Genomic DNA, 19,691 nt, shown 5'->3' with positions numbered 1-19,691 from the left:
GACTATAGAATATGGGAGAATTTTAGTCGTAGGGCGACTTAAGTTACGAGTGTCGAAAAGTGGAAAAATACGATTATCGACTGGAACTTCCTTGGTCCCATATCGAATCTACGTGTCAGACTTCTTCCCACTGCAGCGTTTCTTTGCAACGATTGGTCGCTAGTGTGCTCATCTACGCTCAGATTGGTCGAAAATGACGTGCTCTAGCATCTGACGTTCAACCAGACACCGGATCGGAGGCGTGTTGGTACCGTTACGTGTTTAATCCCGCACTACCGACGTTCCAGCTCGCATTCCGCGAAGAAGATTCGGAGAGGTGTGTCAGTGCGAAGGATTAGTGCTCGAGTTGCGTACGAAATCGTTTGAATTCTCGAATTAACACGTATTCCACAAAGAAATTAGAATTGTCGGTACATAAAATAGTTCTCGCGTTCCAAGTGGAAGGTACAACACCTATTGTTTCAAGGAGGGTGAGTGATATATTTCAACTTATCGTGTTCTGCCTATACGTTAGATCTGGCCGTCGTGTCTATTTGCATTATATAACCATAGATCGAGCTAATTTTGTCATTTATTGAACTGGCAGTACACGAAATTACGCCGCAACTATGTAGCAAACAGTGCGAATCGATCGGACGACGTAGCGCTCGCCTATATACGTCCTAGCTGTTGTGCAAAATATAGTATTCCAGAAAGGTCCCGAGTCATTGTATATCTCGTGTGTATCACGCGACTGATTTCTATCATTTTCTGCGCAAATTCGCTTTTCTCACCGCAACGTAGTGCAAACGAATAATGCCGTAACGTGAACCGGTTTGCGAAAATTTAGTCACATGCGCTGAGACTGCCTATTACGTAACGAGATTAGTATTAGCAACGTAGAATGGAAGTTTCCTTTCCCTGCGTGTCCTAGAGGTAGAAAAACAACGATGGCATATCGATTCTTATCGACGGCTTTTTTATGGCAATCGATAATTTTGGTATTTTTATTTTCTGATTCTATTTATGTTTATCTTGATACACAATTCAAGTATTGAAAATCTATAGTAATACATGATATAATTCATATCAAAACTAACAAATGTTATTTAGTATTCCTCGTAGAAATTGGAAAATTTCGGCTTTTCTTAGATACGATATTGTATATTTTATCTGTTTTACTGTTATGTTAGTTACTTCATAATTTTTAATTCAGCATATTTTTTCGATAAACAAATGCTTAGTAAAAATAATAATAATAAAAATTTATTCGACGTTTAAGGCTATGTTATTATATTGTATGTATATATTATATACTATACTACAAGTTATCGATTATAGTTCTTGTAGTTTCATAAAATTATATAAAATAATTGATAATTATCAATGTTCATGCCTATCAATATTTTTCCACCTCTTTTCTATTCGATAAGCAACGTATCAAATATCAAAAAATATAGCGACTCAGCGATAAAAATTGGCTGTTGCTTACAAATGAAACGCGATTGGCTTGATGTCAGAACGCGTTTGAAAACGTACGATTATCGAATCGCATTCTTTGCTCCGATATTGCGCGAATAACAGTACACTAAACGTTTACTCCGTGGTTTAATAAGTATGTAATCATTGAAAAATCAAAAATCTGATCACACATGCATGTTTTATATGTACATAAACGTTTGTGTGCGTATGGCATGTAAACAATGATAGCAAGAGTATTCTCTATGTCTCCACTGACTTTAGAAATATGTATACCTTTAATATATTTAATCATCGAATTATATTGCACAAATAAAGAAACGTTTAGTTGTAGTTATGTATATATATATATATATATAGTGTGTATTTTATATTTTCATATGTTTTGTTTTTGTACATTATATTAAACTACTAAACTTCTTTGATTTTTTTGCCAACAGACCTGCCCGAATATGGTATACCTGGTTTAAAGATCTTGGTTTAAATGTCTAACTGTGTTTTCAATAAATTCTGTCTGCTGATTGCACAGTGAATTAAGACCCAATGTTGTGTTTAATACATTTCGCATGATCCCCTTAACACATAGGAAATATTATCTTTTCAGTAAAATATTAACTCTGTTATCTTTATAAATTAGATCCTTGTTGGTTTGTAATCGCGTTTTATAGATGGAATTGTTGATATTTTTTATCTACATATTCATAAATTTGGTATCACAACTGTACTGTACTGCCTGTTTTATATGATTTAGATGACGTATATTTTGTAGCATAAAAAGCAAAATCATTTGGAAATTGTTTTAATATTAGAAAGGTATTCAAAGTATCATTTTTCTATCTGATAGAGTCATAATTCCATTGTACAGGAAGTCCTAATGTATCGTAAATGTGGAAATATTAATCTTTTTCATAGGTATCCAAAATCCCTCCTGTTTACGAACACCCAACAGCCAGCAACATTTCATTTGAGAAAGGAGGCGTGTTTAACGTATGTGTCCTCTTAGGTGTTAACAAGATTCTATTGAAGAACTGAATGGTGGTAATAAAATTTTAAAGAAATTATATTCTAGGTAACAAAGCCATGCAATCGTCAGCCGTGCCTGTCATTTGCTTCTCGTGGCGTGAGATCGTGGCCACCAGAGGAAGAGCCTTCACAAATGGATACAGTTCCCTTGCTAACACCGACCATGGAGACAGAATTGTTGAACGAGCCATGGGTGTTCCCACAGCCAAAAACGAATGTAACAAAAGAAACCGAGAAAGAAGCATCCTCCATATGGGAGGAGAACTTTCAAGATTTAAGCGGTTACATGGATCCATTCCAGGGTCAATGCGATTTTCATGCAGGTGAATCACCTACTTTTAAACTATCAGGTCAGTATCTATCTATTACACGAATATCTGCATTAAGAGAGAAATATATGTTATTTTTCATTCTGACATTGTAATTTATAGGTACGAAATACGAGGGTAACAGTGTTTTGTCTTCAGAAGAGGGGGTATTGAAAGATTTGATGAGTGTAACAGATGAAGAAAAGTGGAACGTGAAAATGAGTACCGCGGAGACAACCGAACATTTGAACGACAGTTGTCACAGCCTGCAATCTACATCAAATGTAACTAGCAAATACGAGAGGAAAAATAGTCCAACAGAATCAAACACATCCAATTTGTGGTTAAAAATATCAAAAGGATCAACTAATGTAAATACAAGCAAACAGAATAATACAGATGTTAGTGCACCATTCCAATCCAGATATCATATAGAAGAAATTGATTTGAATGATGCTTGCCCGACTTCATTCGATTCCACCGAGAATCAACGTGAAACGTGGGATGTATTACGAACAGTGGAAACCACTGGATCGGATACGTTCGATTTATTGTCGTACCTTTGCGATGTAAGTTGACAGGTGTAATTCAAATCCAAATAATGTTAACATCATATAAGTAAAAAAGTAACACTGACTAAGTAAGACAATGTTCAATAAAATATCGTATACGGCTTTGTAGGATGAAATGCATTCTCCGGAAGGTAGCGTTTCAACAGATTCTTCAGTAGCATCAAAATCATGGTCACCCTCCAAATTATCCACAATGATTCCACAAACTAGCGTGAAAGTGAAAACGGAGAAGAACGAGACTGTCGTCCCAGAGTGCACAAGAAATCGAACACCATCGTCAACGATAACTTCGTCTTCTTCAGACGTACCTGTAGTATCAACGAGGAGAGCGGAACGTACGAGGATATCAGTTAGCAACAAAATAGAGAAACCTTATAGTCGAGCGCGACGGGAGAGAATAGAGCGAAAACGTTACGTAGAGTCAGACTCGGACGATCGAACGTCTGTTTTGCATTATCGAGAGTCCAGGGAGAAGAACAACGAAGCTTCGCGGAAGTCACGTATGAATAAAAAAGCGAAAGAAACTGAGATGGCGAAGAAAGCGGTCGAATTGGAACGGGACAATAGGATATTGAAGATGAAGGTTGAGGAACTTGAAAAACTCGTAACATCGATGCGCAGTGCGTTATTGAGGTCCGCTTTGAAAAAAGAATTCTAAAAAGCGTTTCTTTTATTTGTTTCGAATGATCGTTATGCGGCGGGTATCGCATAAGATTTTTCATTTCTATCATAATTTTTGCCTTATATATTATATATATATATATTTTGTCATATAAGAGAAGAAAGCGATGCATTATTTTCATTTATATATAAATCTATATCACTACAACTATTAATGCGATGAATAATTTCAAATTGTATTGTTATATTTAATTCATCTCTTATTTTTTTCTTATCAATCGTTTGAAGCAGATTTTTGTCGAATTCTATGTATACATACATATATAACGTTACTCGAAGGAAAGGTGTATATATTAACATCTTACGTAAATGTTTGTTGCACAATATGTTTGTGTTTGTTCTGTTTTTGTTCAAAGACATCCTATTTACAATGTTTTATAATGCTTATAACGAAATTTATGTTCATATAATTGAAATGAACAAACTAAAAAAAAAAAAAAAAAAAAAAAAAGAAAGATAAAGAGGCAGAAGTGGGGTAAAATCTAAAATAGTATCTCTTTTGCCAAAAAAAAAAAAAAAAAAAAAAAAGAAAAAAGATTACATAATCATATTTTGTTCAGCCTTGTATTGTACCTGATAAAAAGTATAAATATGGAGGTTAGAACAAGATAAATTATGATCGGTAAGAATATAATTTTTTTACTGGCGTGGGCACAATAGTAGCATGATGTACAATTGATATTCGAATAAAGAACATGCTTGTCAGAATCTACCTCGTAGTGAAGAGAATTATTTTTGTAGACACTCATTGTATAATAACTTAACTTGTCGGATAACAAAGGCATTTATCTAAATTCAATAATTCCTGTAAATTCTGTTTGTAAAGAAATTTTAATATCCATAGTAATATTGCATACACTTATCACAATATTACGAAGATGTTATTCTATTATTAAGCAATGTAATACAAATCAATCACTCAGAATTGTTTTTTCGTTCCTTCAGACTATGCTGTAGTGAATATTGAAAATTCTTGTACGTGTATGGAAATAAAAAAAGAATCGTACGGGTAATAATTTTTGCATCTAGATTACTATATAAGCTATATTAATATAGAAGATCTTATTTCAAAATAATTGAGAACGTTATTGGAAGTTTCCTAACCAGTAAAATGTAATTCTCGATATCTTATTTTTATTAAACTTATGTTTTATCTTTACACAGAATGTTATAAATATAATAAAATGTATATTTTTATATCTTATTTTGTCTTATGTTTGCATGTTACATATTAAATATTAAACTGTGAAAAACATGTATATTATTGTTTATATTATGAAATATGTATACAACTCGAATTCTACATCCTAAATGTGTAAAGAATTTGTTAATAAATGTAAGTATATCCTCCGAAAAATAATACTATTTTCATTAACCTAAATTAAATACACATGAATTTATTATTATATATAAAAATTCATTTTGTTTTTATAAAAATATTTTCTTAAATTCATAGTTTCAATTTGAGTATTTAGACATTCAACGGAAACTTAAATTTTATTTGTTGTTCTTAGTAAATTCTGGTGTACTGCAACTTTTGAATTTTTAAATGTTCCCGCCATGTGCGTGAACATCACATTGGGATCCATGTTGAAGTCGATACCAGCGTGAATACGAGTATTTTTGCAACATGAATTGCAATCACTAACTACATTTTAAATAGAATTTTAATAATATACCACTAAACAGGTTCCGGATAATAAATACTAACCGGAAAATTTAGCATTGTTTATTAGGTTAATATGATCAGATACTTCATTACCCGTGTCATAACTTTTTGAAATGTTACATTACATATCATAATACTCGAGCCTCGTTAATCTTAAAGATATAACAATATACTTACAGTTACTGGAATAAGCTCGAATTATCCCTGTTCTGTAGTAATTCTATAAAAATATGGTTCAGTATTGTGCAAGGAGATCTTATCCGCCATTCCGTCAATCCACCCCTTTCCAAAAATTTTCGTCCATTAGCCACTTCCCAAACACTCAACACTCCACACAATTTTTCACTGCCGAATAAATCGTTTCGAATCTAACCCAAACCACACTGCACACGCAAAACACAATTATCGAACATTATCGCGACGCACGTAAGCCGGTGGAACCCGATTTCAAACTACTGACCGCCATGACGGAGCGGGAAAAGGAGCGGTTGCGCGCGCATCGTTCCCTGCGCGGCGTGCTACCAGAGTTCAGTACGCTGCTAACAGGTGGTCCGCGTTGATTGGTTAACCAACAGAACCAACGAGGGTTCGGCCGGGCAGCACGTGCGACCGATCGCGCATTTACGCGGAGAACGTGAACGCGCGTGTATCGTTCCGTCTTTGGTTTATACGGAAGTCGACTTTACCGATCGAAGGTCAGGTCATCCGTGTTTGGCGGCGAGCTTACGGCGAAGAGCTTGCTTTCGTGTAACCTATTGGTGGCCCGATACGTTCATAGGTGTACGGGTGTTGGCTATCGATCCCGCTGTCCCGATTTCCTGCATGTTCATTGGCGCCTTGGTTGCGAACAGTGCATCGTATGGTACAGTGCGGGTTCCGTTCGATCAGTGCTGTGGCCTTTCTGTTACGCTCAAGATATTTGTGCAATTTTACTCGTTCCATCGGGGTGATTTTTCCTTGTACCAACGGGAATTCGCGGTTCTCCAGCTTTTCTTCGGTAAGTATTAGCTCGTATGTTATATATCTTCTGCAAATGGATTGTTTATCGAGATACAAATATACTTGTAATCGAGTGCACGTGTACGCGCGTGCAAGTCGGTCACATTGAGCCGGTACTTCGTTCCATCTGGTGCATTTCGATTGCATCGAGTGGGTGTATTAGTAGGCGAAGGGGTAATCCTCTTGACGATTTGTGTAGAAATTACTCACAACTAGGGACGATTGTACTATTTTCGTCGAATTTGTTTGTGTATCACTCTGAACAACCACTTGTCGCGCCAATCCAGCTGTAACTCTATCTTCATTTAGTACTTTCGTATTTATTTTTCCAATTGCGTTCTATTTATGGCACTACCTGAACAGAGTTTATGTATGTTAACATATAGACAATTTATTGATTTTAGAATATATTGTTGTAAGGCCAATTGGAAAGATCTGTTCATTTTACTTAGTGATACATACATCGCGTTCGTTTTGAGCCGATATAATATATGTTTAGATAAATTTTTAATATTTGTAACAATATAGTTCAGAATAAAATATGATGCTGATAGTCATTTTTCATTGAAATTACGGAAGAAACTTATGTATGTCTTGTTCAATTTATCCTTTGTTAGTTAATTATTTTCAAAAACAAACATAACCTTATTTGAATCTCTTCAGTGATAAAAAAGGATATAATTGATATGTTTGCCAATTTCGTATTGCCAAATTATAAAATTTCTGTTTTAAACATCACCATACATTAATTGTATATTAAATTTTCAAACAAATTTTTATTTTCATGTATTTTGTGAAAGTTATACGAGTTATAAAACGATCGTTATTTTATTGTTTGGGCGTTGTGTGTTTTATGTGTGCTTGAGTTTAAAAGTGTTATTGCCAATTCGCACGGTCGGCAATGTGTTAATGTCTTTGAAATATTTTCTCATGTTAAGGACGGTTATAATGGAAATAGAGTTCACGAGAGGATAGTAGAGAGTGCGACATGGTGGCGTTTAATGGGAATGTGAAACTAAACGTTAATGATAATACCGGGTGCGTTATGTGGAAGCTGAATGCGGGTAGGAGGGGCGCGTTTGATTCGGTTTAAAAGCATTGTATCGCGTTGAAGGGCGGTTCACACAACCGGCATTGCGTCAACGTTGATAAAACAGTTGCCGATGCTTTTTTCAAAACGTTATCTCGTATGTTGCTCAAATATTTGTATACAAAGAGGCAGTCGAATCTCTCACGTATATGCCAATCTGTTTTGCAATATCGTAAAACGAAACGTGACAATTTCATCATGATACAAATTCTACTTCGAGTATGACCTTTTCATTAGACGAGAGTAGCAGACGGATAGCTATTAAACGTTAATAAACCTCCTATAACATCGTATGAATTGATAGTTACGTATGTATTATATACATATACCTTTTAACTCTCTATATACATGTATACTTTCATTTGTTAATTTTCTGCATATGTATACATACTATGTAATTTTTTAATCGTCTACTTACATACACTAACGTATCGATAGTATTAGAACACCTGTTGATATTTATTACAAATTGAATACTATTTATTGCTTTCGTTTTTCAGTTATTTGTAAAAGGCTAAATAAGTTTCTAAGAATTTTTCAATAAAAATAGTAATGGGTAATGTTCTGAACGTTTGTAGGATTATCAGCTTTTGACAGAAAAAATTACTAGTTATTAATAAACATAAAGATTACTTAGAAAATGATGAAAATTACCAAATGTACAACTTCGAGCGGCTAAGTTTAATTCTCGAAACTTTGTTATCATTTCAATTAACTATCGTGTAAATTGGAGTAGAAAAATTGTATGAACTTTCTGTTAGAAGAGAATCAATAACATTCAAAAATGTATAATCTTTACTAAATGTTTCGAATCGTTTCAATCTCTAAAGAAATGAGGATTTTATGTTTGCCCCGTAGTTATAAAAACGCGAGGAAAAAATTTAACGACATAGTATTTCGTTCAAACGATAATCAAAGGGTGTATCTATCATATTCTACGCTTGTGTTGCGGAAAAAATGTTATCTCGATCCCGTTATCGATCAAAGATACGTACATATGTACATAACACGTAAGTACCTGTTCAATAAATTATTTTCGTTAAAATAATTAAAAAGTACATAGCAAAAACCACTTTTGTCCATGTTTGCCTTTTTTACAGGAGTAAAATAATACATGTTAGATATTTTAAATAAAATAATCATTATATTGCGGTAACTGCTAAAGTTCAACTCTTTGGTTCCTTTCCTTTTAGAGGGATACTAATTATCAATAATACGAATGAAAAGCTTCGATGGTCGGAAGTAACAAAAAAATGTTCATTATCGACAATACTTAGTGATAACCAAAAAATGTTTTCATAGCCAATAATATTCGTAACGTAAATTAACTATAACATGAATTCTTATACTGTAACTTTTTTTTTTTATATAAACAGATATTTTTTGTATTTTTGTTACATATTAACGATTCCACTATGTTGCAATTACTAGGGTGGATCTAATAATCCACTATACGAAAAAACCGAAATTTGGACCTCGATACATTTTCACATTAAAGTTTCGCGAACCTGTTTTTATGTTTAACTGTGTTTCCTTGGAATATACCGGTTCTGTTTGATATCGGTGATCATGTGGAACTCTTCCCAGTTGAATAAAAGGTCGGACACGATTAACACGAGGCCGATGATTGGTTTGAAATTTATTGACGGGACAGAGATAAAGAAAGGCGGATTAGTTGAACGATCGAAGAAGAGTCCAACATACATACCGTTTAAAAGTTTGTTAAACGATCGTTTTTTTAACGCACATTTAGTAACGTGTGCTCAGGAAGAACAACAGACCTCGCTAATGTACCCGCAGCTGCTGATAATTGTCGGAATTGTGTAAACATAGCGCGCTATGCCACAACGAGCACTCGTTGGGCGTTTACCGTTCGGAAATTTTGTTTCATTTCCTGGAAACTCTTTTTCTTCGTGAAATCTGGATTGTTGTCGATGGTGTAATTTCGAGCGTGGTTGTTTCCATGGCTTCTTCTTTCCTCTGTTGTGTCGTTAGTTTTGTTAAATTACAGATAATTTATTTTTTACATTTTCATATTCGTAATGAATATATATTATATAGATGACATCAATAAAATTTCAATGAAATAGTTGATTGAGAATATGCAGGATGATACTTTTAATTTGTACGATTCTTTAAAATCCTAGTATTAGTGACGCTCTTTTGTCGTATTTGCATCGCTATACTATGAAACTCTTATACGAAAGAAAACTGATTAGCGTTGACTAAAATTGAAAATTATCGTTCAACAGGATTTTGAGTAACGGTACTCTGTGTAGAACATGAGTCAAAAAACTACAATGGGAACCCTATGGAAATTTCCTTCCTTCTTTCTTTTATAGCTATGGCCGTAATTCCTTTCGTTCTCATGCTTCTTTTATTCGCTAGAACGATATACTTAACTCGATACTTAACCCTGTTAACGACTGCAATTACGAATTTGTAATGTGATAACCGACAATTAGTATTACGAGGGCTAGAAGGACTATACCTAAACTTATGGTTCTTTTCATGCTATATAATAAGAACGGATTTGTCACGTTTTAAATCTAAAATCTATGCTTCCCCGATTGTAACACGGATTTGTTGATGTTAATAATATTTATATAAGATAGGATTACGTGAATCATCTAAGCTTTATTCGTGCAATCATCTATTTCGTATGTGGAGGTTTAAAAAATCGAAATCAAGATCGAAATAAAAATTTCGAAATAAATATATAAATGAAGCTTCGACGAGTCTCTTTTAAAAATAAAGCAAAGATACTCTTTTGTCTTTGAAGAAATTCTCCATTGTTTTCCAAGCGAACGCGTCGCAGTTCATTTCGCAACGCGTTCGATTCTCCTTCCCTCCGCGAGAACACTATACATATATACATATGTACTTAACTCATACAGACAGGTCCATTGATCTCGTTACAGTATACAAGCTCTGGTACAGTCGTTGCATCGTGTTGCACTGATAGAATAATAGAATATATTAAATACCAAATCGTGTTTGCAAATGTTACGATTCACATTCAACCGATTTGTACTTCTCCATGCCATAGAGACACAAGTGAAAATAATAATTCGTTCAATTTCCCTGATTTTTCTTCTACGTTGCTATAAAAATATAATTATTTCTACTCGAATTTATAATACATGCAACTGTTGACGAAAATATTCGAACATTTGTAGAAACATTTTACGAATATATTACGTATTATACGAGACATTGTGACACTTCATTACGAAACGAAATTCAATGAAATATAAAATTTCGAGCGCAAGTTTTCTATGCTAAATGATCAAATATTTTTCTCAGCTATTATAATTATTTTGAAACTGTTTGCTAGCGTAGAAATTCTTCGCGTCGTTATTGACCTATATAAAGGTAAAGGAAAAAAGAGGAAAACGTAGGAATAAAATTAACGACCGTTCGAAATTACAAATGGTACTTGCCATACTTAATTGGGATCGAATATAGTTCGATCATTCCATATTGACTATGCGGAAGACAAGATAACGTCAATTACAGAAACATGCTTATAAATAGACTGCGAATGCTTGTGCATTTATGGGAAATCTAATAATGCAAAACTGTAAAATAATTTTTCAAATGAGAAATGCAGTCCCATTTTCGATAGAATTCTATATTCCTATCGGTTCCAGCAATATTAGAAAAATTATTTAAGATGTATTATCGAATTAGTTTCGGAAAGATTTAGTGGTTTACTATATCATAATAGTATTTTAAAATTATGAAATATTTAGTTATGCGTATACGAATCACCTATGTATTTATTATCTATATATTTATCTCATCAACTTGAGGTAACCGTCTATCATAGTCTTTCCATTAGTCTAAAAGAATCTGAGTCACAGTTTAGAAATCAAAAGTCAAACAATCCGAAGATAAAGAGTTTCTCATGTGATAGAACAGACCGTACAAGAAGTGAGAATTCCGAAATAATCACTTTCCTACTGCTTCGCGTCACAATATTCTACAGCAGGACTTCGACTATCTGAACTCTGCGCAGGATAACCAATTTATATAGAGCGCCTCGGTAATCGTGTAAACAATTGGCAAGGCTGTGACTTGATATAAGAGGAAGGAATTCTTATTAAAAAAGAATACCTAATACATTTCTACATTTCTTACTTATTTTTTCACGTGGAATCGTTTCCTCGATTATCGTGTCACGATCGCTGAAACGTTCTATATAAGAAATTCATTTTCTCCGATTAAAGATAGTAGTTCGATTAAACTATCTAATTAAACGATGTCTGATCAAAAGTAAGATAAAGTATCTAAATATTTTTGAATGCTACTGTACACCGATCGTTCAACCTTCTCGAACGTTTTGCCTTCAGAAAGTGTCGGTCTGCCGGTATCCTTGGAAGACAATGAATCCTCGAGGAGAGATCGTGTCCGTATTCTTCTGATATTCTTTATCCTCCATGGGCAGACTGTACGGCAATCCATTGACTGGCAACGGCACGACACTAGGAACGATCGAGCAAGCTTAGGATCATGGAATTCTACGACGTGGGAAGCAGCGATCTCAGGGAACTGTGGGAGTCCTATCTCTCCGAACCGGTAAGTACATCGTCGTTTATTTTGCCTCATTTTCTCTCTATTGCTTCTGATTGTTATTCATAATTTGCGTGTATAACGTGTATACAATTTATACACAGGTACCTAATCATCTTATAGAGCGAAAATCTGTACCGTATTATACGCGGAGTAAATTATACGACAATAAAATATTATTTGATGAATACCAACAAAATAATAAATACAATGACATATTTAACTTTTAATATATTTGTGTAATAGAGATTCGAATACAAGAGATTGTACTGTATCGAAGATGAAAGAAAATTCGTATAAACTTTAAAGTTAGCCAATCTTCGTCTTCACTGCCATATACAAAAATGTCCTGATTTTCTTTCATTTGTTAACAGAGCAGCCCTCGCGACTGATATTTCTTCGTCAATAAATCGTATATCACAATTAGGCTTAGAAGATCGTTCTCCTACTAAGTTCGCTTTATTGTGCATCGAAGTTCCCTTTAATTTTCCCACATTGTTCTACCAAAAATTGTTGTACTTTTCGTACGAAACACCGTGCTTGCAAAATATGTGTGTCAGGAACGTTACCTGTACTCACACGAGGATGGACATAGTCTATTTCTCTCACGCGTTGAATCCTCGCGATACGAGAAAGTTTTCGATAGGTAAACGAACAAGAGGAAACGAGCGTCGAAGAAAAATAGGTAAGACGCGTGTTTCGTATTTCTGCTTCCTGCTTCTGCTGACAGATTGCATTTCCGAAGCTTGTTAACGTGTAATTAGTTTGCCGCGGTTCCTGTAGATGAACAATAGAGATTGAATCGAGGTATTTCACTTCTTGCGTTTTCTGGAGGCGGTCGCAAGTATCTTTGGTATTGATTCGTTGGGCGTAATGGACGTTTTAGAAGAGGAAGTCGTCGGGTTAGGTTATTCGTGACAAAGTATGTTGGTTAATTTCAATTGAGGAAATTAAAGTGGATGATATTGACTCTTTGCGATGGTTATTTGAACGTCCAGTTATTTTGTATTAGGTAAAGATTGCGAATTTCTTAATTCTTTAATTTACTTCTCAAAACTTAGAATTCTTTAGTATTTAAATCTTCAAACAGCCTAATTTCGCAATTTAAATATTGTAGGATTTTAAAATTAAAAAGTTTTGAAATATAAGAATATTAGAATATTGGAATTTATGAACTTGAAAATTTTGATGCCTTCGATCAAATTTTGTGAAATCGCGAGTTTTAATTCTGTGATTTGCGAATTATTAAAATTTTCAACTTTTTGAATTTGCGGCCTTTCAAACTTTTAAATTATTTTCCGATATTAGACGCTTCTTAATTAAACCTGACATTTAAAGCCCTGTAAATCGTTTAAGACCCATCCAATAAGCGTTTTAATATTATATTTCAACTCGGCAACTGTTTAACTTCTTAATTAATTTATGCCGGCTATTTTTATCTTCTAGAGTGGAACTTACGTAATTGTAATGGAATATCTTGTCGTAATTATTTTACGAAACTCAAGTTTCCACGGAGGAAAAGAAGAGCTGTTTCGTTACGGTTCGGTTACTCTTCATACACATGATGATAAAAATATTTTTAAATCTACATCGAGTATTCATTTTATAATATCGTTCAACGAGAAATGTTTAATATTGGAGTGTAAAAGGCTGCACATATTAGTGTCAGTTTATTCACCTGTATAAACAGCTTGTCGCACCTTACGCTCCCACATTTGCATTTTTCAGTGATGGGGGAAGCGAAAGAATTACATTTCGATTACGTCGTTAAACATTTTTATCGTTATTTTAAAAATTTGTAATTATATAAACTATCGATATTTTTGATAAAATTATGACTTACGTATAGATTTCAGCAGAGGAGTTTCAATTCCAGGTAGATCGAACGTTGAACATTGAACGTTGATCTACTTAAAAAAAGAGTTCGCGACAGGAGAATGTTCCAAAGACGCTGATATTTATGCTACAAGTTTACCACACTATCGATTCATATTTATCACGAACAAGCGCTATAGTAGTAAAATGTTAATCGAAAATAAAGAATTGGATATTATATGGACAACAGCAATTTGCAACACAAAACGGTAGACAGAAATTTATTTACGTCATAAATGTAAAGCCTCATTCATGATTGTCACCTTTGATAATTTTCAAATCCATTCAGAAAATATTTCAAAATCGAGAGAATTAAATCAGGGAACGCGCGATAATCGTTGAGTTAATATTTACACGAACGTTTATTTGTCCAATACAATCCATCCTGATTCGCATGGTTACGTCATTTGCATCGTGTTTACAGCTATATTAGTCACTGACCGCCTTCTCGACGCCTCTTCTTCCCTCACCGATCAATTATATTATCGTTTGCTAATTACTCTTTGACAGGATCCGATGAAATTTACCTTCTTATCGAATATTCATCGCATAATTTCCTTTCCACTTGACCTGGTGCCTCCTTACTACCAACCTTCCTTAACGATCATGCTCCTTCGAGCATGGAATCTTTATTAACGACATGGTTATGCGTGAATTTGCTATCGCGTCGTCGAATTACGTCTCCCCCTCCTCCCCGCACATTCTTATAACGAGTAAATGATTTTTAATTTGTTAACCCATCAAGGACCAAGCTATAGTTTATCATAATCCTATACGGTGGTTACGAGAAGTATTTGAATATTATTGCTATTCGTTATTGCGTGTATGTACAGTGTATATATTGATCAATTGGCTTCAAGTATATTAAATTTCGTATTATTTAAGAGCATGACTATAAAAATTTAATTCTATGAAAATGAAATGTATATAGAACGCGATCATAAGATATTTCATTCGGAAGAAGGCAAAGTGCAAATACCTTTTGTGGTCAATGCTAATGCAAGTGTACATTTTTCAGAGATCATAAAAATATTGAAACAATCAATTGCTCATTGTGTCAGTAAGTCTCTATTCTCAGTGGGACGATGTTCAACACTTATCATATGTTTAAAATCAGCTATTCGTGCTGTATACTAATTTTTCATCAAATATGTACATTTGCAGTAAACGTTTTCCAACTTTTGCGTACAATGCATTTTTAGATTAAATTGAAATTTTACGGATATAATCGCGATAGTCGTGTCTCATGCAGCGCTAATGAAATTTCAAAATGTTTTATGTAACACTCTTACACTCTACAGTCGAGTATATACGTGACATACGTGACTATTTTTATAGTAAATGTTCAAATAGTTGCACGAGTTACTATAAGAAATATTTGCGCCAGAGTTAATATTTTTCATGTTATACAGGCTCAAAGAAAAACATGTTCATTATATTCTTTTTTTTTATTGAAAGATAAACAAGAGTTTACGTATTCGTATATTACGTTATAGTGAATAGCCAAAGTGTGTCACATTGTTATCTCGAATTACGTTTCTTTCCATTTTTAACGAGTAAAAGATTTTTTAATACTAAGACCTTAGTTTAGTTTAATTACGAGCGATTACGAAGATACCGTCAGTGTGGCGCATTGTACGTAACCGTGCACCATCTACGTGTTCTCTCTGACGGAAAAGACAAAGATTTGCCTTTTGTCCTTCGTTATGCAATAAAGAAAAATCGCGATAACGTTAGGTGAAACGATGGAACAAGATGTCGTAAAAAATGTCTGTAAAAATAACCGGTCGTGTCTGCGAATTCTGGATCGCTGGGTTAACGAGTGTCTGTTTTTACATAGATTCTCATAAAATAATATGTACATACTTGGTTGGAAGAACGGGTTCTGAATCGTTCTAACGGAAGTTTAGAGGCATATAGTAGCTATTAAAAGCAGTAAAAAATGTTTAATTACTACTACCGAAGAAGATACACAGTAGCAGGTGTATATTTAGCGAATTTTATTATGAAAAGTTCTATTTTAATTCTTTTATTTTTCTCTATAATATACGGTCTACAGAATTTATATATAAATACGATAATACATGGTTTTTAGGTCTTTTTGTAGCTTAAAGTATTACAAACGTAGGAAAGTCACTCTGTTTGTAATTATTACTGGAGATAAAAGCTTGAAAGCAAAACCAAATCGAGAGAATTTGATACAAAGACCTTATCTTACGTATTTAAATTCCCACCATTGGAAGTACTTTATTTTGTCTAAATTTTGTCTTCTACGTGTTAATGCAGGGCATAGCGAGCGATCGTAAATTGATTCAATATAGGTCAAGAATCTTTTCCCTTTTATTTGTATAAAAACTTGTCTGGAAATTAATGCGTGGACTTATCATAACGATCAAGTTGGATCAAGAACATTTATCGGAGTTACTCGATGCAAAGCCATCTCCGGCTATTCCAGCTAAAATTTTTCTGAATTTATCGTATTGTGAGATAAGTTTGGTATATAATTTTGAATAAAATTTGTAATTAAATTTCGCCAACAGACCATTCTCAATTTTTTCGTCTCGTCTTTTCCTTTGTTACGCGGAACAACAGACGCAGGTTTTTCCCGCGGTGGTCACCGTTAAGTTTAACGACTCGGTTCGCTGGAAAGCGTAGTATACGCCTCTACAGTACCGTCTGAGAGATGACGTAATTGAGTAAAAGGGGATTGACCCCCTCCCCCAAATATGACGAGCCATCGCGGAGGCACAGATTGCCTTTCAATTTCTATTACGGACAGAGATTTGTTAGGAAGAAGGTTTGGTTGGCAACCGAGCCGATACGAAGCTTTTCGCCTTGACCATATGCGCGTGTATTTCTTGCAACTACTTTTTATGTCTGCGTTTGCCTTTTTATACACTGCGACATTCAAGGTGAGATTCTGGCACTGCATGTGGGAAAAATGTTAGGAGAAGTTGATCTTTAAATATCGTTGATAATCGATATTATTAAATATTATTGTTCGTTGTTATTATATTTTATTCTTAATGTCATATAAAAATGCATGCGGTTAAGACGTTAAATGTATAAGGAATATAAGTTAGTAGTGCATATTATAATTATGTTTTTCTTTCACCGACTGATGCATTTGAATTTCAAACGCAATCTAATAGTACTATCTTCCTCCTATTTGAATTCCGTAGAATCATTCTGTTTGTGGAATTCATTTCGCTTGAATATTGCAAAAAGTTACTTATAAATTCCAATGTTTTGAACGACGAGCGACGCGAGCATCTGCTACTTTCTTTTCTACATCATCGTCTTTAAAACGTAATAGTGGCACGTATTCTTTCTTAATATAATATATCCAAAGAGCCGCACAGTATTCCACGAAAGGCGTGAAAGGAAAATCATTATTCCAAGTTGAGAACCGTGACTAATTTATCGCCACATCGTCAGTCTTTGTATCTAGCACAAATGGTCCTTTTAGAATAAAATAATAGTTAACTATATGACTAGTGGAATTCTCCTTGGAACTCGTGACAAGCGTGAGGATTCGAAGAATTTTTTCTGGAATAAATCAGCCTCGTTGGTCGGGATCTTCCTCCTAACGTGCCGGCGATTTGTTATGTCTGCACGGGATCAAAGATTGTTTCTTTGATTTCTCCCAATTACAGTGTCGTTTTCTGACATCGCTATTTTTAACGCGATCGTTGTGCAAGCGGCTGGTCCGTGACGATTTAAAACGATGTGGGACGTATCACATGTACTAAATTGCGGTAAAACTAGGGTACGAGTCGCCAAGGACTCGGATCGTACGGTCTGAAGCAATGGTGGCAACAAAATCGCCTCGAAAGTCGTGCTCCAGTTCAACGTCGTACACTTCTGATGTTCACTTCCACCCTGATATAAAATTTAAAGCACCATTGGGACTGAACTAGGTCTCGACTAGCCTGAAAGAAATTTTTAAAAAGCAAAGTTGAGACCTCGTTCAAGGAATCACAAAGTGCTAATTGGTCTATCTTCTTTATTCGCAAGATTCTCAAATTTCTTACTCTAAGTAGTTTATAAAATATACGCACTGACTGAGAAAAATAATTGAACATTTTATATGGAAAATTTTTCCCAGTTTATGGTTTATTTAGAATAGCGTGAGTTATATAGAAATTGTTTAAATTTTATTAGCGTTAACGACTGTTGTTAATGATTATGGGAATGCACATAAGAGCTACGAGACGATTGTCGCAGACGTACGCTTATTAAAAAATTAGTATGCGGTATGGATGATTGCCTTAATCATATAAATAGCGACAGAGATAGTTTTACTAAATATCGAAGCTTATTGGTACAACCGACGATCGACTGGTTAATTAATTTTTTAACCTCTATGAAATGTACGTTTGCTATGATGTAAATATATACGTAGTATAAAAAGAATTAAAAATAATTATTGAAATTGCTTGTGTTTAATGGGTACATTATGGAAATGTATGTTTTGGAATGGTAATAGGAATATTTTGTTTTCACAGCTCGTGTGAAATATGTACAATCTGTAAATTGATATTTCTTATTAAAACTATAGTGGGGATAATCACGGCGGTTTGGGCAAAAATATATCAAAATCGCAAATAATAATTCCAGTTGAAAATGCTTGCATCTATTCATGAAATCAACGTGTTCCAATTTTTCTTTACGTAGCTTTTAAGAAACGATCGTTGAACGATAAGCTTTAAAGAAGGAAATGCGTAGAAGTAGGTATTTCTCACATTCTGATAGAATGCTCATTGTGATGATTAACGGTGCCACTCTATAAATATTGCAAACAATATATTCTGTAGAACATAATGGTTGAGATTCGTTGACGGTCAATGATATGCGGTATGTAACAAAGTAAAATGCTTTTGTTTCCATTTTCATAAATATTTACTATCGTGTTATTATTATGTTGTTAAAATTACAGATCTATGAAAACATTGATTGTTAAGAAAAAACTCTGTGACAAGATATTAAATATTCATTAATAAATTAAATAACATTAAATGACACAAAATTTCCTTCCCTTTTTTCCTCTATTTATTTATGAAATCGAGCTATTTCCAAACTTGCAAATATTTGCCTATAAGAAACTCCAAATAATATAAATATAATAAAAGTTGCACAAAATATCTATCACTCTACCGAGCACTCTGTATAAAATCAAAGTAATTTTGATCGAATATAGACACTGATTATTTAATAGCTTGTCAAAGCGTTTCGCCAAATCATTTTTATTAGCTATTTGTTTTCATAGATTTGTGATTTTATTCACGTAAATCGAAGCGATTTCGATTTCATACGTTTACCAGACTTTGAGAACAGTGTCTTCCCTATTCAATGACCGTTGATTAAGTATCTAATCTAATTAGGCCTCGCGATAAGACGAAGCATAACGTCGTGTTAGTGGCAACCACCACTAGGAGTGT

The 19,691-nt window shown here is 34.0% G+C and overlaps 2 protein-coding genes across 5 annotated transcripts in view; both read left to right on the top strand.

The window, feature by feature from the left end:
- Positions 1 to 279: 279 nt before the first annotated feature.
- On the top strand, positions 280 to 5,058 carry LOC126925140 (uncharacterized). Of its 4 annotated transcripts, XM_050740438.1 has the most exons (6): positions 340 to 470; positions 1,899 to 1,913; positions 2,371 to 2,445; positions 2,528 to 2,831; positions 2,913 to 3,358; positions 3,471 to 5,058. In XM_050740438.1, exons 2-6 carry the CDS (start codon positions 1,911 to 1,913, stop codon positions 4,017 to 4,019), a joined length of 1,377 nt encoding a protein of 458 aa, XP_050596395.1. In that variant the 5' UTR covers positions 340 to 470; positions 1,899 to 1,910; the 3' UTR covers positions 4,020 to 5,058. The 4 variants fall into 4 exon arrangements, with proteins under 4 accessions (XP_050596393.1, XP_050596394.1, XP_050596395.1 ...); XM_050740436.1 differs by lacking the exon at positions 1,899 to 1,913 and having other exon boundaries at positions 280 to 470; XM_050740435.1 differs by lacking the exons at positions 340 to 470; positions 1,899 to 1,913 and adding an exon at positions 733 to 980.
- Positions 5,059 to 6,306: 1,248 nt separating this feature from the next.
- Positions 6,307 to 19,691, top strand: part of LOC126925143 (cyclic AMP-responsive element-binding protein 3-like protein 2) — a 48,127-nt gene continuing 34,742 nt past the window's right edge. Inside the window, exons 1-2 of the mRNA XM_050740442.1 lie at positions 6,307 to 6,708; positions 12,156 to 12,381. Coding sequence (XP_050596399.1) covers positions 12,316 to 12,381 — 66 coding nt within the window. The 5' untranslated portion in view covers positions 6,307 to 6,708; positions 12,156 to 12,315. The remainder of the gene's footprint in view (positions 6,709 to 12,155; positions 12,382 to 19,691) is intronic.

This window comes from Bombus affinis, chromosome 15 (assembly GCF_024516045.1).
Source record: "Bombus affinis isolate iyBomAffi1 chromosome 15, iyBomAffi1.2, whole genome shotgun sequence".
In the NCBI taxonomy this organism is placed as follows: domain Eukaryota; kingdom Metazoa; phylum Arthropoda; class Insecta; order Hymenoptera; family Apidae; genus Bombus; species Bombus affinis.
Note: the sequence above shows the minus strand (reverse complement) of the source record. Positions and strands in the feature narration are given on the sequence as shown.